The sequence below is a fragment of the Vulpes lagopus genome, chromosome 3, assembly GCF_018345385.1.
Source record: "Vulpes lagopus strain Blue_001 chromosome 3, ASM1834538v1, whole genome shotgun sequence".
NCBI classification, from domain to species: domain Eukaryota; kingdom Metazoa; phylum Chordata; class Mammalia; order Carnivora; family Canidae; genus Vulpes; species Vulpes lagopus.
The window spans coordinates 125,863,765-125,889,616 of NC_054826.1; the positions used below are offsets into that span (position 1 = coordinate 125,863,765).

Below are 25,852 nucleotides of genomic sequence, written 5' to 3' on the forward strand. Positions count from 1 at the left end.
ACACGTGTGTGCATCTGTTTGTTTCCTGAATCACTTCAGAGTGAACTGCAGACATCATGATACATCGCCCCTACCTTAAACAGAGGATTATCCCATGATCCAGCAATTCGACTCCTGGCTATCTACCCCAAAGAACTGAGAACAGGTGTTCAAACAAAGACGTATACAGGTATGTTCGCAGCGGCAGTATTCATCACAGTCAAGGGTGGGAACAACCCAAGTGTCCACCAACAGATGAACAAATAAACAGAATGTGGTCTACTCTAGCCGAAAGAATATTTTTCAGCTGTAAAAAAAGAATAGAGATCTGATCCATAAATGAACTTTGAAAATGCGATGCTAAGTGCAAGGAACCAGTCACAAAAGGTCACAGATTGTATGATTCCACTTACATGCAATGTCCAAGACAGGCAAACTCACAGGGACAAAAAGTAGCCCAGGGGCTGGACGGAGGAGGGAGTGGGGAGGGCCTGCAGACGTGGGTATGGGTCTCTTTTCGGGGATGAAAATGTCTCACCCCTAGACAGAGGTAGTGCTTGCATAACACTGTAAATGTACTAAATGGCCTGGATTTAGTCACTTTGAAATGGTTAATGGGGGGATCCCTGGGTGGCTCAGTGGTTTGGCGCCTGCCTTTGGCCCAAGGTGTGATCCTGGAGTCCCAGGATCGAGTCCCGCGTCAGGCTCCTGGTATGGAGCCTGCTTCTCCCTCTGCCTGTGTCTCTGCCCCCCCCCCCCATGTCTATCATGAATAAATAAATAAAATCTTAAAAAAAATAAAATGGTTAATGGTTAGTTTTAAGTTGTGTGAATTTTGCCACAATTAAAAATAAAGAAAGACAAGAAAAAGCATTTAATACAACACCAAAGGGGATCCCTGGTGACTCAGAGATTTGGCCGCTGCCTTTGGCTCAGGGTGTGATCCTGGAGTCCTAGGATGGAGTCCCACGTCGGGCTCCCTGCGTGGAGCTTGCTTCTCCCTCTGCCTGTGTCTCTACCTCTCTCTGTGTGTCTCTCATGAATAAATAAATACAATCTTTAAAAAAAATAAAACAACACCAAAAATTTACAAAACTTTCTATTAGGAAAAAAAATTCAAACACACAGAAAAGTGAAAAGACTAGAATCATTAACCCCCATATATCCACTGTCTGGAATTCATCGCTGTTAACAGGTTGCTATACTGGCCATATATATTTAAAAATTTTTTTTTTAAATTTTTATTTATTTATGATAGGAACACAGTGAGAGAGAGAGGCAGAGACACAGGCAGAGGGAGAAGCAGGCTCCATGCACCGGGAGCCTGACGTGGGATTCGATCCCGGATCTCCAGGATCGCGCCCTGGGCCAAAGGCAGGCGCCAAACCGCTGCGCCACCCAGGGATCCCTATTTTTTAAATTTTAAAAAATATTTATTTATTTGAGAGAGAGAGAGAGAGAGAGAGAGAATTTGAGCCAGTGAGAGGAGGTGTAGAGGAAGAGGGAGAGAGGATCTTCAAGCAGACTCCTTGCTAAGTAAGCAAGGAACACAATGCAGGGCTCCATCTCCTGACCATGAGATCATGACCTGAGCTGAAACCAAGAGTTGGACGTTTAACAACGGAGCCATCCAGGCACCCCATCTGCCTTATTTTTTCGATGGAGATTGATTGATTAGTTTTAAAGATTTTATTTTTAAGTAATCTCTATACCCAACGTGGGGCTTTAACTCACAACTCAAGATCAAGAGTCACAGGCTCCCCCGACCGAGCCACCCAGGCAACCCTGATGGAGGATCTTTTAAAAACCTACAAAGACCAGGGGCGCCTGGGTGGCTTAGTTGGTTGAGAGTCTGACTCTTGATTTTGGGTCAGATGATTATCTCAGGGTCTTGAGATCAAGCCCCATGTCGGCTTCCATGCTGGGTGTGGAGTCTGCTTGAGATTCTCTCTGCCTCTCCCTCCCCTGTACCCCACTCACCCAATGCTCTCTAAATACATGACAACCCTACAGAAGTCATGATACCTCACACATAAATACTGTCATACTCGTGAGGACCTTTTCTTTTCTTTTTAAGATTTATTTATTTTTAGAGAAAGAGAGAGCTCAAGAGTGGGGAGAGCGGCAGTGGCGGGGGGGCGGAGAAATCCTTAGGCAGACTCCCTGCTGAGCACAGAGCACAATGTGGGGTTTGATCTCATGACCTGAGCTGAAACCAAGTGTCAGATGCTTAACCAACTGAGCCACCTCAGCGCCCCTCATGAGGTCATTTTCTTAATGACCACAATGCTGTCATGACACCTAACACACGAACAGTAATTCCTGACTTTGCTCTAATTCCCAGCCTGTTTATAGAGTTGGCACAACTGAACCAGGACACAGGTCAGGTCTCCTCATGAGCTCCATTTGGTTGTTTTGTCTCTGGAGACACTTTTAATCTAGAACAGTCTCTCTGTCTCCACTTTTTCCCCCACCCTATCATTGAATTATTGAAGAAAAATAGGTCAGTTGTTCTGTAGATAACCAGAGTCACCTGGGCTGCAAATTCTGCATTGATTTTTGTGATTTTTATGCTGAATGCGTCTCCAAGAGAAACATGTCCTGTGTCTGTTGTGCTTGTTGTGACCCACAATGACCAGAGTCATAGGTGCCCAGTGCATAGCCGATGAACGAAGAAATCCTCGTTTTGTGGATGAGAAGGCTGAGGCTCAGTGAGGTTACACAACTCGCAGCACATGGCTGCTTGGGCAGAGCTCGGGCTCCCACCAGGGCTGCTGGATTCGGAACCCAAGCTGCGGGAGCCCCACAGCACTGTAACTGTGCTGGTCTGACAGTTCCTGTCTCTAGGGGATGGTACAAATCAAGACAGGGGCTGTGACTCATTCTCGACATTTCTCCAAAGTCTGGCTTATCACAGGTGGTCAGTAAATGATGAAAGAATAAATAAATGATCAGCAGGCCTCCCACCCATCCCCACAATCCTACCATGCCCCTTTGCTCACCCAGGAGGGAAAGTTCTGGTAGTCAGCCTCCAAGATGCTCCCTGCCCACACCTCTTGGTACTCACACCCTCTCACATGGAGTAGGGCTGGTCTATGGAAGCACAAGATGCTACAGGAACGATGCGGTGTGGCTAAGTCAGAGACAACAATGCAGCTTCCATTGGGCTATCCTGGGTCGCTCACTCTGGGGGAAGCTATGTTGTGAGGCTGCTCAAGCAGCCTTAAGGGGAGGTTTGAGTGGCAAGGAAGTGAGGCATCTTGCTGATGGCCACTGGAGGGTGCTATCTTGGAAGTGGCACTTCAGAGGACCACAACCCCAGATGGCATCTTGACTACAACCTCATGGGAGAACCCAAGTTACTCAGCTAAGCTGCTCCCCAATTCCTGACCCTCAGTACCCCCGAGCATTTGTTGTTTCAAACTGCCACATCTCAGGGTTACTTGTTACACAGCAGGTGATGGCTGCTACAGGGTACTCACCTTGGTGCTTACATCCTTGCTCAGCTGCTCCAGAGCCTTCTTCCAGTCATCCTCGTGGGTCACGACCCTGAAGAGCATGCCCTGAATCATCTCATTCAGCTCTGTTGCTACCGTCTCCAGGTCAGCCCGGCTCGCCTTGCTTGCCAGGGTGCTCCTGTCAGCTTTCTAGAGACAGAGGGGACACAGGGAGCCAGGGCTGCTGGGCTGGGAGCAGGAGGAAGCTGGGGGATCTGACCACTCTGGTCTGTATTTTTTAGTCTGGGACCCTGAATGCCTGGCCTTGGGTTAAATTCAACCCTAGAGTCTAACTGGCTCAAGCATGACTGTCAGGTCTCAGTTGAGGTCTTCCTGTGATGGAGAAGCTGGTGTATGATTTTTTAGGTTCACATAATAAATTGTCATTAATCCTGAGTCACAGAAAATAGGAGTTGATAGGATAACTTTGGGGTGGCTCCCCGAGCCCTCCTATATGAGAAAAGTGGAAGGAAACTGTGGGAGGTTCTCTGTTTTGTCTTGGCTGGATGACTCCATTGCCCTGGGATGGAGAGCTTGTGGGAGAATCCTCTGCTCACTCACCTCTTTCAACTCCTGCTCCAGCTCACTTTTGTCCACCTTGTGCATTTCGAGGTTTTTAATTTGAGCATGGACAATCTAAGGACAGAAGCAAAGGGTATGTTCCCCATCCACGGACCCCTTGGGAATCATATCTCCCTCCCATGTCCACCCCCCACGACGTGCCAGGGAGGGACGACGGGGCCAGGTGGATAGCAGGGAGGGTGGGCACGTCAGAAGGTGTGGCCTCCAGGTGCCCAGATCCAAAGGGAAGGAACATGAGCCTTGGGACAAGCTGTTCCGGAGGACATGGCGTCACAAGGACTTGGCTGTACAGGGAGGCAGATCCAAGGAAAGAAAACACAAACCAACATTAACACTTTGGTTCCCTGGATGTTTAAGGCAAGTACAGCTCTTCTGATCTGTAATGGGGTCCTGGTGAGAACTGGAGTCTGTTTATCTTCCAAGCACTTATATGCCACCTACACTGCGCGCTGGCGTATTTCCCATCCCCTTCACTCCGTAGAGTGCCTGCTCTCCACCTCCTGGGCCCTCGCTGTGACAGCAGCAGCAGCTCACCTGCCTTGGGAAGAGCCTCAGAGCCTTACACCTTCTGAGCAATGTCCCCAGAGGGTGGGGCCAGGTTTCCTCCAAAGCTAGAAACAGGCTTCTGCTTCTCCCTTCATATCTGGCTTCCCTCTCACCCTTAGGAAAGAGAGCCCCCAAACTTTTAGCTGGTACCTGGCAGCCCAGAATCATAAATTCATCTCACATCCTCCCTTACAGCTCAGTATGATAATGGGGGTGTAAATGGAAGTGGATAGGAAGTAGGTAGGGAAAAAAAGAAATACTTAATGAAGTATGTCCTCTTTGCTGCTGGCTTGAATGCAGAGGTAATGACTGGAGTGCCCGCAACCATGTTGTACCTTGAGGTGAGCTTGAGAATGGAAATCACACACCACAGAGCTCCATACCAGCTCTGGACCAACCATCTCTGAGTTTCTTGAATGCGAAATGGAAATACACTTAACCCGTGCTTAAGTCAGTTTATGTGATCTGAAGTTGAACCTAATTCTAATAAATGGCAAATACCATCACATCCACCTTGCCCGGAGATGGGTCCCAAGGTCTACAATGGGAAGTGGAGGTATGGAAGGAAGGCCCTGTTGTGGCTCAAGTCAAGTTACTTCCTCCAACCCCATGTCAGCAGGAATCCATGACCTTTTGGAGTCCCAGGCCCAACATTAATACTCAGATCTCCACTTGGCTCCTTCTAGTTAAAATCTAGAAATAAAGGGGAGTAATTATCTGGGAACTTCTAACTTCTCTTTTTAAAAAGACTTTATTTATTTATTCATAAGGGACACACAGAGAGAGGCAGAGACACAGGCAGAGGGAGAAGCAGGGCTCGATCCCAGGACCCCAGGACCACAGGCCTGACCTAAAGGCTGACACTCAACCACTGAGCCACCCAGGTGTCCCTGGGAACTTCTAACTTCTATTGCTAGGGTTATGAGCACTGCGTTGATTACATGTCTTCCCCAAGATTCACGCCTGCCCAGAACCTGTGAATGTGGCCTTATTTGGAAACAGGGTCTTTGCAGATTATTAGTTATGATGAGGCTGTACGGGATCAGGGCAGACCCTAAATCCACTGACTGGTGTCCTTGTTAGGAGGCGATGTGAAGACAGACTCAGAGGGAAGAGTACATGTGACCACGGAAGCAGAGACTGGAGCAATGCGGCCACAAGCCAAGGAATGCCTGGAGCCACCAGAAACTGGAAGAGGCAAGAACCCTCCCCTGGAGACTTCAGTCGGAGCAATGCCCTGCCAACAATGATTTCAGGCTTTTGGCCTCCAGAATAGTGAGGGAACAGGTCCCTAGTGCTTTAAGCAGTTTGCAATAATCTGCAATAATTTCTTATGTTAGCCACAGGAAGCAAATACACCCAGTGGCAGAACTGGGGTTCAAACCCAGGCCCATCTAACCCAATGCCAGTGCTCTTAAACCCAACACCGTGCCACCCGCCAACCGGGCGAGCTCGGTAAGCTTCTTTGCCTGGATCTGTTCCCTGCTCTTTCCCATGGCACCGATCCCCCTCCTCTCCCACAACGTGGAGGGATGAGAAGTGGTGTCTTCTGGCTAATTCTGGCAGAGTTAGCACTCCATACCCCCTGGCCACCCCATCGGTGTCCTCCCACACCCAGACAAAACTCTGAGTGTCACAGCTTGTCCCAAGAGTGGTTTGGGAATGGAGCCTCTGGCTTGTAGAAGACCCTTGTCCACTTGCAAAAGGCAACTCCTGTTTTCCATAAAGTCCACAAGAAAGTGTTCTCCCCCCAACTTATTTTCTCGCTGGGCTCTCAGTAGGGAAGGTCTGCGAGAAGTGCGCCAAGGGGATGGAGGCACTTCGTCTTGACTGGATGGTGGCAGCGTGGCTGCACAATCAGCTCTTAGGCTTAAGACTTGGGCATTTTACTGTGTGTACTTTACACTCTGCTTAAAAACAAACCAATGCCACCACTGCCCCCTGCACACACACACGCAAACACACACACACACACACACACACACACACACACGCATGCATGAAAGGGCCTGGAGGGTCAGGCTTGCTGACTGTGACATCGCCAGCCACTAGCAGAGTGCCTGGCGCAAAGTGGAGGCTGGTAGCACTGGCTCAGTGGGTGGGTAAGAGGATTTCTTGTGCTACCTGCTATGTTCCTGATATTTCTCGCGGACATACAGGGAAAGCCGTAGCAGCCCCGTTTCTTCCCTGCTCCAGATGTTGCGGGTGAGAACCGCGGCAGATGTACCTGTCCTCCCCCATTTCTCCAGGCAGGGCTCCACAGGGCTGCTGGCTTCCTGTGGCTTGCATTCACTTGAGAAATATTTAATGGAGCACATGCTGTATACGAAACCCTGCCCCAGGTCTTTCCAGGGTTAACTTTTATAAGCAACAACTTCCCCTCGGCACAGGGGCAGGAAGCCCAAAGGCTGACTTGCAGTTTCCCTCGACAAACAACGCTACTTGGAGGCAGACGCCCAGCAACACCGCCCGCCCCCTCGCTACCCCCCCCCCCCCCCCGGGCTGGGCACACATCACACGTGCCTGGTGTGCAGGCTCCAGTCTCCGTGGGGGAAGGTACTTGTCCCCCCGCAGGGCAGTGACAGCGAGGGCCCAGAGCTGGCCTCAGACAAGGCAATTCCTGATCTCAGCATTCACAAAGGCCTGAGCTGGCAAGCCCGCCACCCTCTGCCCACACACTCCATCCTTGCTCAGGCTGGGAACTGGTTCCCTTTTCAGGAGACCTTTCCCCGCCACGTTGCCATGTCTGTGTCCTAGCCTGATGCCTCTGTGTGACAGTCTCTGGAGGGGGAGATAGACCTTCCCCCTGTGTCTCCTTCATCCTAAAGCATCCCACCAAGCCCCCTGACTTGGAATCAGAAGTCCCCATGGGAACCATCTGCAATGAATCTGCTTGGAGTTTTGTGTCTTATGCTCTGGGGGAAGTTCATGTCCTCCTGCTGGGCATGACCCTGAGTCGTCCTCCAAGTGGGTATGCCTCTGAGACAAGGCACAGACCGGATTGGTCCTGAGGACCATCAGGCCAGCTGGGTCTCAGACCCTCTGGGCCCATGGGAGAAGGTGTCGGCGAGTGAGCCCCAGCTAGGCACTCTGTGTCTGCACAATTGTGGTGTCAGCAAATCTGCCATTCCGGAAAGACGCTCCTCCACCCCTGCCCCGATGCTGAGAACTCACAAACGAGCTGGGTTTAAGGGAAAACGTTATAAACCTAACACTTGGTGCAAGAAATCTTTGTATTCATTCACTGATTCATCCAGCACATTTTGAGCCGTTTGTTCTGAGCCAGGCACCCTTCTGGGGGCGGGTAACCCCACCATCCACAACACAGACGTTGCTCAAGCCCTCATTTATATGTTTGGGGGTGGGGGGTGGGGGTGGGATTTGTTTGTTTTAACTGAAGTGGAATTCACACAAAGTAAAATACCAGTGCACTGTCCCTGGTTCCCCCCTTCTATGTGAAACTTTTGGGAAGGGTCCAAATGTCCAAGTGATGAATCCTCCCCCCAGTTGGCTACTGAAACCCCCAGACCTTTAAGTCATCTAGGCGAATCTGGAGCTTTTCCACTGCCCTGTCCAGCACGAGGTGGTGATCCTTTATTATCTCTATTTGGTGGCCCCAGATTCTCTCGAGTTCCTCTTCCTAAAAAGGGGAGACACAGACACAAAAGCCTCAGCTTCTAAGGTCACAAAAGCAATTAAGGGGCTTGATGAGCATACCAGGCCGGCACCTCTCCAATATGCCCCATGGGTGGCCCCCTACAACCCTTGCCAGGGGGAACCACACGCGCATGACCCACTGGGACCCCTGCACCTGCGAGGTCTGCCTCCTTGGCCCCACTCACTCCCATGGGCTACCTTTCAGCTACACAACAAATACTGTCCTGGGTCAGGGACTCTGACATTGACTCAAGCCACCATCTCAGAAGCTCCTTCTGCCGGTGGCACTGACCTTCATTCTGGATCTCTGGAGGCTCCCAATCTTTTCCTGTAGTGTGTCCACTGTCGTCCCAAGCTTGGAAGAGGCTCCCAAATTAGCTGAAAGCAAAGGAGGGGGTAGCTGTTGACGGCAAGGACAGGGAAAGATGCTCCATCTAGACCTCCACTTGCTTCTGAAATAAGTCATCTGACTTGGTGCTGTCCAGCAACAAGAGACTGAGTCTGGGTGGCCTTTTCTGTCATTTAAAATTTTCTAGCAGGGATCCCTGGGTGGCGCAGTGGTTTGGCGCCTGCCTTTGGCCCAGGGCGCGATCCTGGAGACCCGGAATCGAATCCCACGTCGGGCTCCCGGTGCATGGAGCCTGCTTCTCCCTCTGCCTGTGTCTCTGCCTCTCTCTCTCTCTCTGTGTGACTATCATAAGTAAAAATTAAAAATAAAATAAAATAAAATAAAATTTTCTAGCAGCTGCGTTCTTAAAAAGAAAAAGAAGAAAGAAAAAGAAAGAAAGAAAGAAAGAAAGAAAGAAAGAAAGAAAGAAAGAAAGAAAGAATAAAAAGGGGCCTCTGGTGGCTCAGTGGTTGATACTCTGCCTTTGGTAGGGATCCTGGGATTGAGTTCTGCATCAAGCTCCCTGAGAGGAGCCTGCTTCTCCCTCTGCCTGTGTCTCTGTCTCTCTCTGTGTGTCTCTCATGAATAAATAAATAAAATCCTTAAAAATCTTTCAAAAAAGGAGGGGTACCTGGGTGCCTCAGTCAATTAAGCATCTGACTCTTGATTTCAGCTCAGGTCATGATCTCAGGGTTGTGGGATCGAGCCCCCTACTAGGCTCCACCCTCAATGGGGAGTCTCCTGAAGATTCTCTCTCCTTTTCCCTCTGCCCCTCATCCTTGCTTATGCATGCACGCGCTCTCTCTCTCTCTCAAATAAATAAATAAATAAATAAATAAAATCTTAAAAAAGAATATGAAAGTAATAAATTTAAATTTATTATTATTATTATTATTATTATTATTATTAATAATAATAAATTTACATTTAAAATGTGAAACCATAATGGCCCAAATTCTACTTCTGACAAGCTGCCATTTTTGTTAAGAAGTTTGTAAACATATCTTGGCTCTGATTTCTCATACCTTCCTAGGTGTGTCCTGTACATTAGCTTTTAACTTCTTGTCTGGAACTTGATATAGGTTACTTTTTTTTTTTTAACCCCTCTCCTTCTTTGTTAAAAACCTCTTTCTATCTTGTGATGAGATAATGCACTCCATATACTCTCATAAATAAAGTGCTTTGTAGTTTCATTCAGGACCTTTTTTCTTTTTCAAGTATTCTCTATTCCCAACATGGGGCTCAAGCTGACAATGCTGAGATCAAGAGTCATATGCTCCACTGACTGAGCCACCCAGTCACCTCTAGCTTAAGAGCCTTTTCTGAGAAGGGAGTAAATTCCAGAAAGGCCTTCCTAGACCTGCGGTATCTAATAGGGTAACTAGGAGGTACATGTGGCTGTTGGGTACTTGACATGGGGTGAGTTCCAGTGCAGATATGCTCTAAGTGTGAAGTGCATGTTGGAAATGGAAAGCTTAGTAAGGAGATAGGAACATAAAACATCTCAATTTTTTTTTATCACATATTGAAATCATACTATTTTGAATATATTGGGTTAAATAAAATATCAAAATTAAGTTTCCCTGCTTAAAAATTTTTTTTCAAAGATTTTACTTATTTATTTGAGAGAAAGTGAGAGAGAGAGGCAGAGGGAGAAGCAAGCTCCCCGCTGAGCAGGGAGTCTGACACAGGACTCAATACCAGGACCCCAGGATCATGACCTGAGCCGAAGGCAGATGCTTCACTGATGGAGCCCCCCAGGCACCCATTTCTCTCATATGCTTAGCTGCACACCAGTCCTCATAGATGGTTTATCTAAGCTGGCTGAAATCCTACTATTTCTTTTCACAATGTGTAGAACAGCACTGCCAATTAGGGGTACCTCCACATAGGGATTTGACTTAATCCAACCCCTGTGCTGGGCAGAGAGCAAAAAAAGCAAGATAATGATGCAAACAGTGTAGGGCAACGGGTCTCACAGTGGGTCCCCTTGGGCCAGCTGCTGGAATGAGAAAGAGATGCAAATTCTTGGGCCCTGCCCAGACCGACCAAGTCAGAAACTCTGGGCTGGGGTCCCTGCAGTCTGTGTTTTCCCCAGCCCTCTGCGGACAGGATGCCGAGGGGAGCACAGGGTTGAGGACTACTAGACTAGGCTATCCTGCCCTCCACTCCCCTCAGCAAGCATTTGCCCATCATGGGCATAAAATGGGAGCATAAATCTACTTGTTCTGCTGCCACCCAGAAAGCTTCTGTGGTCTTTAAGGATGCACGTGTTTGCCAGGCAGTTGCTCCTAATCCCAAACTGACCACTTTGGGGTCTGTCTAGAGCCGTGGGACATTCTGGCAGAACCAGACTTACCGAAACACTGTACAGCAGTGCTGTGTTGTACAGGCTGGGGAAAGAGAGTTTTCCTTTTTTCTTTTTATTTTTTAAGATTTATCCATTCATTCATGAGACACAGAGAGAGAGAGAGAGGCAGAGACACAGGCAGACGGAGAAGCAGGCTCCATGCAGGGGTCCTGATGTGGGACTCCATCCCGGGTCTCCAGGATCAGGCCCTGGGCCTGAAGGCGGCGCTAAACCGCTGAGCCACCAGGGCTGCCCGAGAGTTTTCCAAGGTAATTTTGACATGCAATCTTCCTTCTTCAGTGCCAACTTTAGGCCCTAACCCCCTAACCACCCCCTCTCCTCTGTGAGAAGCCCTCGCTGTAACACTCATTGTAAAAGAATAGACTAGCGAGAGACTAATGTGGAGGCCAGAGGAATGAATGTCTAATGGTTAATACAGGTTTTGTTGAGGGAGCTAAATGGAGACAAGGGACTTGGAGGCTGCAGGGAGGGCCTGAGCCAGGCTGGACCTACCTAGATAAGTCAGGCGCTGTTGGAGGTTGGACGACAGCTGGGCAAACTCTTCTTTGAGGGAGTCGTGTCTCAGGGGCATCTGGGCTATGTGGCCCATGGAGTACCTGACGGCCGTCTTCTTGTCTTCAGGGGTCAAGGCCTTTTGGGCGGCCAGCATGGCCTGGGACAGGGTGCTTTCGGGAGGGAGGCCAGCAGCAACATACCGGGAAGAGAGGTCGTCTTCGAACACCTGCAAGTCTTCTATCTCTGTATCCTCACTGAAAGAGAAGGCTCCACGGGAAGAGCCTGCACCCAGGATGTCTGCCAAGACCCCTAAGGGCCCCGAGGCAGCCGCGGCCGTTGCTACAGTGGCCAACTTGGTGGCAGGGGCATCCATGATGGCCTTGGCAACAGCCTCGGCTTTCCGGGCTGCTGAGGTGGCAGTGGCTGCATAGGCAGTGGCAGCGGCAGCTGCCATGCCAGCAGTGGTCTTCAACCGCTGGAGGGCAGTCCAGGGAGTTTTAGCAGGTGCTCCGTTGGGGGCCTCAGCCCTGGGGGCCCTGTCCTGAGGGACTGGCATGTCATGAGATAAAAATTCTTCCTCATTTTCTAAGACGGCTGGGAGCAGGTTCATCTCTGCCTGGCCAGACTGTGGCCACAGTGAACGGGGCCACGCTGAGCCAAACTCTGTGGCAGGTGGTGGAGCTCTGAAGACCTGGGACTTTGCAGGCAGGGGGCCTGATGGGCCCGGGCCAGGCTGCAAGGAGCCTAAGCCCCAGAAGGGCCAAGCGCTACCCCTGGACAAGCTTCTGGGAGGAGGCCAGCTTCTTGGTGGTATAGGCTGAAGCTCTGGGGCAGGTGCAGGCCCAGAGGCAGGCCAAGGAGCAGGGCCAGGCCCAGACCCAGGGGCAGGTCCAGTTCCAAGGGCAGGCCAAGGTGGTAGAGTGAACCCAGGTGTCAGGCTGGGCCCCAGCACAGGCCCCAGCGCAGGAACAGACTCAGGCCACGGCCGCCGCGTGGACACAGACCCGGGCTCCAGCCCCTGAGGCTGCCCTGGCCCCTCAGCCCCGAGTAGAACAGCTTGGGCAGATTCCTCCTCCTCCAGCTGCTCTGGGACCTCATAATGCCAGACGGTCTCCAGTAACCTGGGCTGCAGGATGGCCTCTGAGATCTGGACATGACCAGCAGCTTCCAGGGAGCTGCTAGGGGTCTGGGGCTGCTCGGTGTCTGGGAGCCGCTCTGCAAACTTCCACAGCTCCGAATCCTCAAACTGTGATAGACTAGGTCCCCTTGCAGAAGTCCCCTGAGGAAAAGGGGGTGAGGCTGGCCAGGGCTGCTCCAGGCCAGCTCAGTGGGCACCTGCCTGCTCCCCCACCCTGCCTTCCCCGGACCTCTGCTGCTGCCCCCCCACCCCCTCATTCCTCCTTCACTCACGGGGGTGAACATGGCCTCATGGAGGCCGCTCCAGAGTACCATGTCCTCGGCTTTGGGGATGGTGAGGATTTTGCTCTGGAGAGAAACCTTGGGGGGCAGGAGAGAGTTTGGGAGTGAGGGGCAATGCCCTTGGGTGGTTCCTTGTCCACACTTGCCTTTCTAGATTATGTTCTCCTTCTTACTCCTCCCTGCCCCCAGCACCCCCAGCCTGGAGGTCAGGGGACTGGGAAGGGAAGCCAAGGCTCTCACCACATCCCGCTGCAGCGCAGTCACCTTCCTGTTCTGTCCTTTCAGATCTTCGGCCAAATCATTTACTCTTTCTGGGTTCATCTGTCAAATAAGCCGAGGCCATGGGCCAGGGGTGTAAGTTCTGATCCTGGCCCTGCTTCTCCCACAGCTCAAAGACAAGGACTTAGCTCTAGGTGACTAAGTTAGAGAAGGAAGAACCAATTCCAAAGCAAGTGTTTCTCAGTGAGTGGGAAAGGAGTAGAAGAGGGTTCCCTGGGAAAATAAGTCTGGAAAATGCTAGGCTTAAAAAGTATTCAATGGGCTTTGATACTGCAGGACTTCTCAGAGCCTTTAATGGGCAAAAATACATTAAGAATCTCTAGGAAAAAAAAAAAAAGAATCTCTAAGAGGGGGGCGCCTGGGTGGCTCAGTTGGTTAAGTGTCTGCCTTCAGCTCAGGTCATGATCCCAGGGTCCTGGGATTGAGCCCCACGTTGGACTCCCTGCTCAATAGGGAGCCTGCTTCTTCCTCTCCCTCTGCTTGTGCTCTCTCATTCTCTGTGTCAAAAAAAATCTTTTAAAAAAAGAAGAAGAAAAAAGACTAAGAGGTAGATTGAGGGGCATTTTTTTTTCTCCGACATATTTGTTGAAGGAATCTTTTTAGTGTTTTGTGATGTCCTTTCTTCTCAGATGGTAGCTACCCAGACTGAGTTCTCACAGTTACCATGACAATCAAATGCCTACACTGACTGTGGATTGGGGATGATACCCTAAACCACACAATCTGGAGGCAAGCTGTAAAACCTCAGCCTTAATACCAGCCTCTGAGCCTAGCTCTGACTCACCCACTGTGAACTCATGCTTCAGGGATTCTGTGTACTTCCACATCATGATAAAGAGTGATTATGCACCTGGGTTGATGTCCTGGTGACTACAAAGGGAGATAGACTGTATGCCTGGGCTAGGTTTATTGCTCTTTTCAGTGTGAACAGAGCTGCATAGAATAGGAAAAGCTGTTCTCTTTCTGCTAAGTTGGTGGAATGTGAGCCTGGAGTCTTAGGGAGTACCAGCCTGAGAATAAAGCCAACCCACAGGAAAACATCATTGAGAGAGATTGATGCAGTATGAGCACCTAGATCTGGTTGTACCTGAAGGCAACCATGGACATTTTAGTAAACGAGACACTAAACTCTCTCACTTTTCTAAGCCAGGATAAACAAGGTTTCTGTCACTTACAAATGATGTCCTAATACAGAAGGGTGAAAAGCATGGTGGAAGCCATGGAGAGATGGTTGGGATGGACCAAGTCGCTGTGCAATGTCAAACCCCTTTTTTTGCTCTCATAGCTGTGTTCTCTTACTAAGAACAGGCTCCCTATATGTACCCTGTCACCCCAACCATCTAAGGTCCAAGCAGTATGACCAGCACAGAGGATGCTAGAGTGGGTCTACCTTGTCAAATATTTCCTTCAGTTTGTCCACATCCTTTCTGAGAGTTTCAGTAGTGATCTTGAGGGCATAAATGTCAGTAAGCAAATCCTGCAGAGTCTTCATGGACTAAAGGAGAAGAAGAGGGGAAAATGTGAAGTTGGGTGTGGCTAAAGGAAAAGGTATGTCAAGTGCAGAAACTCTCTGGTGGTGGCTATGGTCCAAGAGGTCCTCTTGGTTCTACCAAGGCCTAGACTGGAACATACTCAGAGGCCAGCAAATGACACCAAAGTCAACAGTGCTGAGCTCTCAGGTGGCCTGGGTGGGAAGGAGGCAACCCTGTATCTGAACGTATTCACTAACCAGGAGTAGTTCATTATGAAGCGTCTCAGGACTTCCAAAGAGAGTCACTGGAACATCAGCAAGGGGGCTATGATCAGTTACATGTATAAAAGGTCCCCCTGGCTGCACATGTAGATTGGCCCTGGGAGGGTAAGGGAAGAGGCCAGAAGACCAGCGAGGAAATCTCCAGACAAGAGCCAATGAGCTGATGGCTCACACCTCAGCTCCACCACTGACTAGGATTGTTATTGCATCTTCCAGGCTTTAGATTCCTTAATCATAAAATGAGTATACAAAATGTGAATGATGTATATGAAGGGACCAGTGCATAGTTAGGCATTCAGCTAACAAAAATAACAAACAGTAGCAGGGTGATGAAGGATGGGGTGACTGGATGATGGACATTAAGGAGGGCACATGATGTAATAAGAATGGGGTATTATAATAATAAAGACCTCTATCTCTGAAACCAATAATACATTATGTGTTAATTAACTGGATTTATATTATACTTTAGGGATCCCTGGGTGGCGCAGCGGTTTGGCGCCTGCCTTTGGCCCGGGGCGCGATCCTGGAGACCCGGGATCGAATCCCATGTCGGGCTCCCGGTGCATGGAGCCTGCTTCTCCCTCTGCCTATGTCTCTGCTTCTCTCTCTCTCACTGTGTGCCTATCATAAATAAATAAAATTAAAAAAAAATTTTATATTATACTTTATTTTTTAAAGGCTTATTTATTTATTCATGAGAGAGAGAGAGAGAGAGAGAGGCAGAGACATAGGCAGGGGAGAAGCAGGCTCCATGCAGGAAGCCTGATACGGAACTCGATCCTGGGACTCCAGGATTATGACCTGAACCAAAGGCAGACGCTCTACTGTTGAGCCACCTAGGCGTCCCTGAATTTATATTTTTAAAAATGTACACTACCTCCTCAAGAAGTAAAAAACAGCAAAATGACAGAAGTCCTTCTTATCAGTAATTATATTACATGTAAATGGATTAAGCTTTCAGTTAAAAGGCAGACACTAGCAAAATGGATAAGAAAACATGATCCAACCTCGTGCTGTCTACAAAAGATACAATATATAGTCAAAAATAGAAATAGGTCAAAAACAAAAGGATAGTAAAAGATATACCTTGCAAGCAGTCATCAAAAGGGAACTGAAGAGGGGGCACCTGGGTGGCTCAGTGGTGGAGCATCTGCCTTTGGCTCAGGTTGTGGTCCTGGAGTCCCAGAATAGAGTCCCTCATTGGGCTCCTCATGGGGAGTCTGCTTCTCCCTCTCCCTATGTCCCTGCTTCTCTCTGTGTTTTTCATGAGTAAATAAATAAGATCTTTATTTTTTTTTTAAAGAGGGGAATACTGGAGGGGCACCTGGGTAGCTCAATGGGTTAAGCATCTGCCTTTGGCTCAGGTCATGATCTCAGCATTCTGGGATTGAGCCCCATGTCAGGATCCCTGCTCACCAGGGAGTCTGGTTTTCTCTCTCCCTCTGCCCTACCCACTCATACTCTCTCAAATAAATAAATAAAATCTTAAAAAAAAAAACTGAATTGGAATGGCTATCAGACTAATACTGGATAAAATAGACTCCAAGACAAAAATTATTACTAGAGACAGAGAGAGAAATTTATAATAATAAGATTGTCAATCCATCAGGAAGACACAATAATTATAAACACATATGCACCTAACAACATAACCCCAAAATATATGAAGCAAAAGTGGACATAACTAAAAGAAATAGGCAATTCAACAAGAATAGTTGGAGACTTCAATGTTTCATTTTCAATAATAAATAAAATAGAAGATAAATAAAATAGAAGATCAGCACAAAAATGGATTTGCACATTATTTTTTAGAGAACTGAAAGTCCAGAAATAGACACTCATGTCTACAGTCAGTTTATTTTCAATAAAAGTACCAAAACAAATTAATAGGGGAAGAGTTGTCTTTAACAAATGGTACTGAGCAGCTGGATAACCACATGAATGAAGTTGGACTCCTACCTCACACCCTATAAAAAAACTAAATGAAAATGGCTCTTTTTTTTTTTTTTTTAAGATTTCATTTATTTATTCATAGAGACAGAGAGAGAGAGGCAGAGACAGGCAGAGGGAGAAGCAGGCTCCATGCAGGGAGCCCAGCATGGGACTCGATCCAGGGTCTCCAGGAACACGCCCTGGGCTGCAGGCCGCGCTAAACTGCTGCGCCACTGGGGCTGCCCGAAAATGGCTATTAGACCTAAATGTAAGACATGGTCACTGCGATAATTTTGGTATTCAAAATTATCAAAATTAATAAAAGGGAAAGTATTGGAGGACTTTGGGCAAATATGGTCTGGCATATTCTTTTTTAGAGTCAAAGGTTTTTAAATATTTTTATTTATTCATTTGAGAGAGAGAGAGAGAGAGAGAGAGAGAGAGAGAAAGTGCAGGAGTTGAAACTATAAGCCATTTACTCGTATGTTGTAGAAGGAAACATAGGGGTAAATATTCATGACCTTGGTCAGGCAATGGTTTCTTAGGTATGCCATCAAAAGCATACCACACCAAAAAAAAAAAAGAAAAAAAAGTGACAAATGAAAGATGTAAACATTGTACTTCAGCAAAATTTAAAACTTTGCATATCAAAGGATACCGTCAATAACGTGAAAAGACAACTCACAATGATAGAAATATTTACAAATCACATACCTGGCATCATATATCCAGACTATAAATTAGTCTCTTATTGTAAAGATTTATTTGAGAGAGAGAAAGTGAGAATGTGCACATGAGCAGGGAAAAGGGCAGAGGAAGAGAGAATCCTCAAGCAGACTCCCCACTGAGCATGGAGTCTGACACGGGACTCAAGCCCAGGACCCTGAGATCATGACCTGAGCCAAAACCAAGACTCAACAGACTGAGCCATCCAGTTGCCCCATATATAATTAACTCTTACAACTCAATAATAAAAAGACAACCCAATTAAAATGGGGCAAATAATCTGAACAGACATTACTCTAGGCACATGAAAAGGTGCTCAACACGATTAGTCACCAGGAAAATGCAAATCAAAACCACAATAAGGTAGACTTCATACCCATACCCTTTGGCTAGAATCAAAGAGATAAAAACTAAGAATTGTTGGTAAGGAGGTAGAGAAATTGGAGGTCTCACACACTGCACTATAGTGGGAACATAAAATGCTGTGGAAAACACCCTGGCAGTTCCTCAAACCTGAAACATAGAGTTATCACACGATCCAGCAATTCCTCCTTGAGGTATACGCCCAAGAGACACGAAAACATACGTCCACAGGAAAATGCATATCCCATTGTTCATAGTGGCTAGGAGTCTACAGGCGGAAACAGCCATATGTTCACCAACTGATAAACAAGAGTCGTCTATCCATCCAGGGAAATAGCATTTGGCAATGAAAAGAATAAAGTACTGATACATGTGACAGCATGGATTATCCTTAAAGATATCATGGTAAAAAAAAAAAGATATCATGGTAAGTGCAAGAGTGGGGTTCAAGGAGGAACAGAAAGGAGAATGATAGCTAATGGTTAAGGGGTTTGGGATGGCTGTTGAAAATGTCCTAAACTTGACTGTAATAGTTACAGAACTCTGTGACTACACTAAAATCCCTGAACTAGGGCACCTGGGTAGCTCAATTGGTTAAGCAACTGCCTTTAGCTCAGGTCCAAGCTGGGTCAGGCTACTCCCTCTCTCTCTGCCTCCCAGGCTTCCCCTGCTTGTGTTCTATCAAATAAATAAATAAAATCTTAAGAAAAAAATAAAGTGTACAGTTCAGGGGCACCTGGCTGATTCAGTCTGTAGAGCATATGACTCACCTCAGGGTCATGAATTCACGTTAGACATGGAGCCTACTTAAATAAATAGATAGATAGATAGATAGATAGATAGATAGATAGATAGATAAAGCATATAGTTCAGGGATTTTATTTTTTTTAAGATTTGTTTATTTAGGGATCCCTGGGTGGCGCAGCGGTTTGGCGCCTGCCTTTGGCCCAGGGCGCGATCCTGGAGATCCGGGATTGAATCCCACATCAGGCTCCCGGTGCATGGAGCCTGCTTCTCCCTCTGCCTGTGTCTCTGCCTCTCTCTCTCTCTCTCACTGTGTTCCTATCATAAATAAATAAAAATTAAAAAAAAAAAAGATTTGTTTATTTATTTATTTGACACATACACACAGAGCATGAGAAGGGGAAGAGCAAGAAGATCCATCCATTTAAATGGATGAATATTCTCGTATGCACGTGAACATATGTATGAATATATCTAAACAAGCTGTAAAATATCTCATTTTTGTTTTAGGAAAAATTGGGGGGGATCCCTGGGTGGCGCAGCGGTTTGGCGCCTGCCTTTGGCCCGGGGCGCGATCCTGGAGACCCGGGATCGAATCCCACGTCGGGCTCCCGGTGCATGGGGCCTGCTTCTCCCTCTGCCTATGTCTCTGCTTCTCTCTCTCTCACTGTGTGCCTATCATAAATAAATAAAATTAAAAAATAAAAAAAAAATAAAAAAATAAAAAAAAAAAAAGGAAAAATTGGGGGAAGTTCAACACAGTCTATTGGATGGGTATTTGGGAGTTGTTAGTTTTGTTGGGAGTGGTAATGGTATTTATGGGAAGGGTTTTATAAGTCCTTATCTGTTGTAGATGGAAAACGCTTTTGGGGAAATCTGTGAAGTCCAGATCCTTCACCTGTGCACAGATGTTTCCCTCTCCCCCATCTCACTGGGGGCAACCACAGGACCAAGTTACCTGAGTAGGAATGACTTCCCAAGGGGATACCTGGGTGGCTCAGCGGTTTAGTGCCTGTCTTTGGCCCAGGGTGCGATCCTGGAGTCCCGGGATCGAGTCCCACGTCGGGCTCCCTGCATAGAGTCTGCTTATTCCTCTGCCTGTGTCTCTGCACCGCCCCCCCATGTCTATAATGAATGAATGAATGAATAAATAAATAAATAAACCTTTAAAAAAAAAGAGTGACTTCCCCAACACACACACATATACACAGGTAGTCCAGGGCAAACTCAAAAAAAGAGAGGAAACCTTACAGGCAGACTGCTCCTTGGGTAATGTATGCACACAGAACAGAGAGACCATTTTCTCACTGGGGAACACTCTCCTAAGATGCACAGTTAATGGTTTCCCTTCCCAGACCCAGTCTGCCAAACATAAGCTTGGGGACATGCCCTGAGCTCCAGGCCTAGGGAGGAAGAAGGGTCAAGGTCTGGACCACGCTGGTGGGAGACTAAGTGGGTAATATCCACATGGGCCCCCAGCCTGCAAGCAGGGCTTGGATGGAGCCAAGTTCAGAGGAAGAGAGTCCTGGAATCTGCCATCCCAGAAATGAATCCCAAGATGTCTGGATCCTGTGCAGGCACCAGCAGTGGGGGCTTGCCCTGACTGTCTGTCTCTCTGAAGGAGCTTCAGGGATATAGGCTCGGGATGGGGACCCAGCACTTACAGAAGTTTGTAGGGGGTGGATAAGGAGGTCCAAGGCACCTTCCCCCTCGGGTGCCTGGGGAGAGTGGTCTACGTGGCAGGAGCCCCAGAGCTTTGGGAAATGGGAATGCTAGCACCATTTCCTCCCAGGGAACAGGAAGGCAACTGCACTTGGCACTCGGCAGCACGGTGAAGACGTGCTGCAACACAGAAAGTTCATTACCATTATTGGAGCAACCTTGACTCCAGTCTCTAAAACCCTAAAGTGTCTTCCATGCATTTCAGCTTTGTTATGAAGTTCTCAAAAATTAATTTAAATTTAAAATCATTTTAATATGCAGGATCAAAAAATATTTCAGGATCTACAGCAGTTTTTTTGGTTGGAGAATAAAATGGAAAGGGAGTTTTGAAGTCAGAAAAAACAACAGGTTGTTACAACCCCCTCAGGAGACTGAGGCTTTATTTATGGAAACAGGGTCAGCCAGAACTTTTTTTTTTTAAGTAGGCTCCTTGCCCAACGTGGGGCTTGAACGCATGACCCACAGATCAAGAGTCGCATGCTCTACTGACCGAGCCAGGCAGGTGCCCCCAGAACAATGTAAACAAACAGCAGATGCAGTCTCTGGTTTTCTCCTGTGAGGCCAGCGGCCAGGACTCATCACAGCGGAGATAACCGACGTCTCGAGGAGACAGACAGGGACTTCCAGGTGCAGCTTTCTAGAATCTGGCTGGGCTCCTGACCACTGTGGCGCGTTAGCTTATTCCAGATGGCCACTTCCTAAAACTCGCTTCGGTGGCGGGGCCTGGGGGTTGAGGGCGGGGCCTGGGAGCTGTGGGCGGGACTCGGGAGGGGGCAGGGCCGGGGATGAGGGAAGGGCTCAGGCGGGGAGGGCGGGGCCTAGGAGCTGTGGGCGGGACTCGGGAGGGGACGGGGCCTGGGGTGAGGGAGGGCGTTGGGATGAGGGTGGGGCCTGGTAGCTGCGGGCGGACAAGTACACACTGCGCTCAAGGGGCACCTAGTTTTCCTCGCTCAACGGGGGCGACTTAGCTCCCGGCGGGCATATGGCAAAGTCTGCAGACACTTTTGGTTGTCACCGCTACGGGTGGACCCTGGCACCTGGAGAGTAGAGGCCCGGATGCTGCCCAACATCCCACAGAGCACAACACAGTCCTCACCACAGAGAATTATCCGTGAGGGTGAGGGACGCTGCAATCTCAGCCCCAGATCTGGTGGTGTGCTAACCATGCCTGTGGAGTGTCTCAAACCTTCTCTCAAGAGCCCTCTTGTTGCCAGCTCTAGTTTTCTGGGCACTATTACCCTGTCAGGGGTGAGTGCTAGGGTTGGCAGGCTAGTCTTTCCCCACTTTGAGCCTTCACACCTTGACAGGGGTTTGTAAAGGATGGCAGAGGACTCTAACCCAACCAGCCCCAGAGGAAGGGCAGGCGAGGTGACCTGGATGTCAACATGACATTTGGTCTGGCCAGCCTGACTGGCTAGTTGGTGCAGACACTTAGCTAAGCAGTTTGTACCAATCCCAGAGCCAGCTACCATGGCAACCCCCTGGGGGGGGGTAGTGGGAGGGAGCTGGTCATTGTGGTAACCCCCAGCAACCTCAGCCAGGGTTGGGGGGGTACATTCTCTAATCCTAGGTGCACAAACAGTCCTCTGAGGGCTTCACAGCCGTGTCCGAGCCTGTCTGCCAGCCCCCCTTCACAAGCCAGCTGGGTCACTCAGTACTGTACACTCTGGAAGACTTCACCCATCAAGGCAGGCCAGGGGCAGGCTGCTCTGACACTGTGCCCACGTTTCCAGCCTCCAAGGCCTCCGTAACCTCAACTGAGCCACACATGCAGCCTTCTCTGTCTCTAGCAACAAATCTCAAAGTCTAGTCTTGTCTGACACATGCACTGTGGCCTCTCCAGCTCTCTTCTGATTATTGCCTATATGGAATATCTTTTGCCATCCTTTTACTTTCAACCTATTTGTTTTTGAATCTAGAATGTGTGTGTTGTGTCTTTTTTTTTTTTTAAAGATGTTATTTATTGATGAGACACACACAGAGAGGCAGAGACACAGGCAGAGGGAGAAGCAGGGCCCCTGTGGGGAACCTGATGCTGGACTCGATCCCAGGACTCCGGGATCACGACCTGAACCAAAGGCAGTCGCTCAACCACTGAACCACACAGGTGTCCCTAAAATGTGTCTCTTGTAGAGGGTATAGTGAGATGGTGTCTTTTTTTCTTTTACTCGATTCTGCCAATTTCTGCTTTGTGTGCGTGTGTGCCTGTGCGTGCATACGTGTGCATGGTAACACGAAGAATTCAGTGGCATTCAGTACATTCACACGTTTGGCAGCTGTTATCACTATCCAGTTTCCAAACACTTTCATCACCCCAAAGAGAAACGCTGTACCCATCAGCAAGCACTCCCATTGCCGCCACCTCCTAGCCCCTGGCAACCGCTAATCCACTTTCTATCTCCACCAATTTGCCTGCTCTGGATGTTTCATAGAAACTGAAGCATGGGCATCCTGGGTGGCTCAGTGGTTTAGCGACGCCTTTGGCCTAGGGTGGTCCTGGAGACCTGGGATTGAGTCCCATGTCGGGCTCCCTGCATGGAGCCTGCTTCTCCCTCTGCCTGCATCTCTGCCCCTCTCTCTCTCTCTGTCTCTCTCATGAATAAATAAAATCTTAAAAAAAAAGAAAAGAAATAGAAGCTTGCAGTACGTGGTCCTTTGTGTCTGGCTGCTTCACTTAGTGCTTGATTTAGCACTGGTCCATGCCACCTTCCCTCTCAGCCCACCTTGGCCAGACTGATCCCTCTCCCTGTCCCTCAGGGCTCCAGGGGCCCGACTTTGCTGAGGTCCTGATCTTCCAGGGTTCAAGTCTCTGGATAATATTAACGGGGACCACGGACTAGACGACCAGAATACCCAAGCTCTGTGCTGAGCACTTCCCACACATTATCTTGTTTAGTATCAATCTCGAGGCAATCCTGGGAGGAGGAAACCATGATCATCCCCCTACCCGTTCCAGTTGGTAAGTGGACCACACTCAGCACACCACATTCCTATGCCTCTCCTCCGATTTTCTTGGCACAGGTTTGCACCAGCTCTCCGTTTTCTGCCACTGCATCACCCCAAGTGGGTTAACATTTCAGTGCTTCAATTGCTCACCTGTCTCACAGAGGTGCTGTGAAGATCAAAGAGGCTAAGCCTCCAGCTCACCTGGAGCATAATGAGCACTCCTTCTAGTGGTTGTTTTCCTGGGGAGGGAGCCCACCAGAGTTGCAAGGGTGAAGGGGACAGTGAGGAGATAAAGGAATGAGGGAATGGTGAACTTTGGTCTGTGTTTCCAACTTCTTTTCATCACCACAAAAGCAGACCTCAAAACCACTAGGTTGGACAGCCTGGGTAGCTCAGCAGTTTAGTGCCGCCTTCAGCCCAGGGCGTGATCTGGAAACCCGGGATCAAGTCCCACGTCAGGCACCCTTCATGGAGCCTGCTTCTCCCTCTGCCTGTGTCTCTGCCTCTCTCTCTCTCTCTCTCTCTGTCTCTCATGAATAAATAAAATCTTAAAAAAAACCCTTAATCTTAAAGTTAACTAGGTTAACTTTCCCTCTGCCCCTCCTTCCCCGGGCCCTGGCAACCATTAGTCTGCTTCATGTCTCCATGGAGTTGTCTGTTTCATACCAATGGAACCATACCACATGTGGCCTTTTGTGTCTGGCTTCTTTCCTCAACACTTGACAAAGAATGCAAGTTTGGAGCTTTGGTTCTGCCTGACTTCAAAGCCCCATTCCTGCCCCTGTTTGGGGGGTGGGGGAGCCCATCACAAGGGGCATAAGGGAATGGGGGCTAAGATGCCTGGGAAGACAGCAGAGGGCAGGAAGCTTCTGGAGGCCAGGTGGTTTACCTTTGCTGTGGCTTCTTCATTGCCCTCTACCATCTTCCGGAGCTTTATCAGGTGCCATAGATCCTGAGCGGGCTGGCCTGTGCCCTGGCTGCCCTCCAGCAGCTGGGAAGTGGTAGGCAGGTCCTGCAGCGTGGCCAGCTGGCTCTCCATCTTGTCTATGCGGCTCACGACATGGTCAAAGACATTGCTGAGCCTCTTCATGGGTTTGAGGATGGGCTGGGCGTCTGCTTCCCGGGGTATGAACACAGTAGGCGAGGTTTGGAGAAAGTCTTCATCTCCTGAGAGGACTTTCTTGAGCTCAGCCATGTGGATGTGCTCCAAGATGCCCTGGAGCAGGAGGTGCAGCGCCTTGAAGTTCACAACCCCGCACTGCGGGATGGCGATGTTGACCAGCTCGGAGAACGTGAGCGAGAAGCTCATCCTGCAGGGAGGGTCAGCTGGGCTGGCGTTCTGGGAGTCCTTGGGGACAAGCAGTGGCCTTCACAGAACCCACAAGCTGTGTGGACAGGTCCTCAGAGGCCTAGGGAGGCTGCAGATCATGGCAGTCAGGGAGAAAATGACCTCTGTCCTGGCCGGAGCTCGGATGAGAGGTTCTGGTTGCTAGGACACCAAAGAACGTGGGCAAGTGGGCGTGGAGCTTGGCATGGGGCAGGGTGGGTGCTCAATTAAAACTTGCTGAGTGTTTGAACAAAGGGTCCTTCAGTTATGTCAGAGCGATGACCCCTTCCAAGAGGCATGTGGCAAAGGTAATGGGGAAGCAGCTCGCCTCTAGGGTCAGGACAGGAGAGAGTTCTTGGAGTTAGGAGAGCCTCGCTTTTGAGAAAAGAGGATGTAGAGAAAAGAGACTGAAGAGCTAATCTGGTCTCCAGACCCACACCAAATGCGCCACAGGTGTTAGGGTTTCTGGTGGGGTTGGAGGTGGGGGTGGAGAGCGGGGGTAAATAGGGCAAGAGGCAGCTGGCTTCCCACAGGTCCGAACCCTGCTTGGCCCTGCCCACCAGGGGCCCCAGTGAGGACGCCCTTGCCAAACCTTGCTCTCCTTCCTGCTAGAGCCAGGGCTCGTGAACACCCCAGTGCCCAGGACGCAGCTGTGAGCCAGCTGCTGCAGGACCGGGAAATGATTTGGGCCCCTCTGTGGTCAGGCCCCACTTGTGTCAATTCTTGGACAAGACAATGGCAGCCTCCTCGTCCTGGTCTCCTAGGGAAGTCTGCAGGGAAGGTCCTTGGCTTAACCCCCTGGAGCCCCCACTCCTGGCCCACCCCACCCTTCTAGACATGATACACACTGCCTCTATGCAGTCTACAGCAAGAGCCCCGCTCAGGGGTGTCATTGGCTAAAGAGCAATCTCCCCCAGCTTCCCCACAGAAGGTGGAGCACCTGTCCTCTCTGGGTTTATGGAGATGGTGCGTGACTCTTCCAGAACAGCTGTGTAACCTTGTGCAAATGACTTAACCTCTCTGAGTCTTAGCTTCCCTGCCTGCTAAATTGGAAATGAAACTTTCCATTTGAGGTACCCGCAGGGAGGGGAAGTATGCATATGTGCGTGTGCCTACACAGAAA

The 25,852-nt window shown here is 49.1% G+C and overlaps 1 protein-coding gene across 1 annotated transcript in view; it reads right to left on the minus strand.

Annotated features, from left to right (window-relative positions):
- C3H16orf96 (chromosome 3 C16orf96 homolog) overlaps positions 1-24,738 on the minus strand; it is a 38,238-nt gene extending 13,500 nt beyond the window's left edge. The window contains exons 1-9 of the mRNA XM_041748536.1: positions 24,292-24,738; positions 14,604-14,708; positions 13,175-13,255; positions 12,926-13,012; positions 11,513-12,755; positions 8,554-8,639; positions 8,134-8,244; positions 4,038-4,112; positions 3,462-3,626 (exon numbers count right to left, since the gene is read on the minus strand). Coding sequence (XP_041604470.1) covers positions 3,462-3,626; positions 4,038-4,112; positions 8,134-8,244; positions 8,554-8,639; positions 11,513-12,755; positions 12,926-13,012; positions 13,175-13,255; positions 14,604-14,708; positions 24,292-24,711 — 2,373 coding nt within the window. The 5' untranslated portion in view covers positions 24,712-24,738. The remainder of the gene's footprint in view (positions 1-3,461; positions 3,627-4,037; positions 4,113-8,133; positions 8,245-8,553; positions 8,640-11,512; positions 12,756-12,925; positions 13,013-13,174; positions 13,256-14,603; positions 14,709-24,291) is intronic.
- Positions 24,739-25,852: the final 1,114 nt, after the last annotated feature.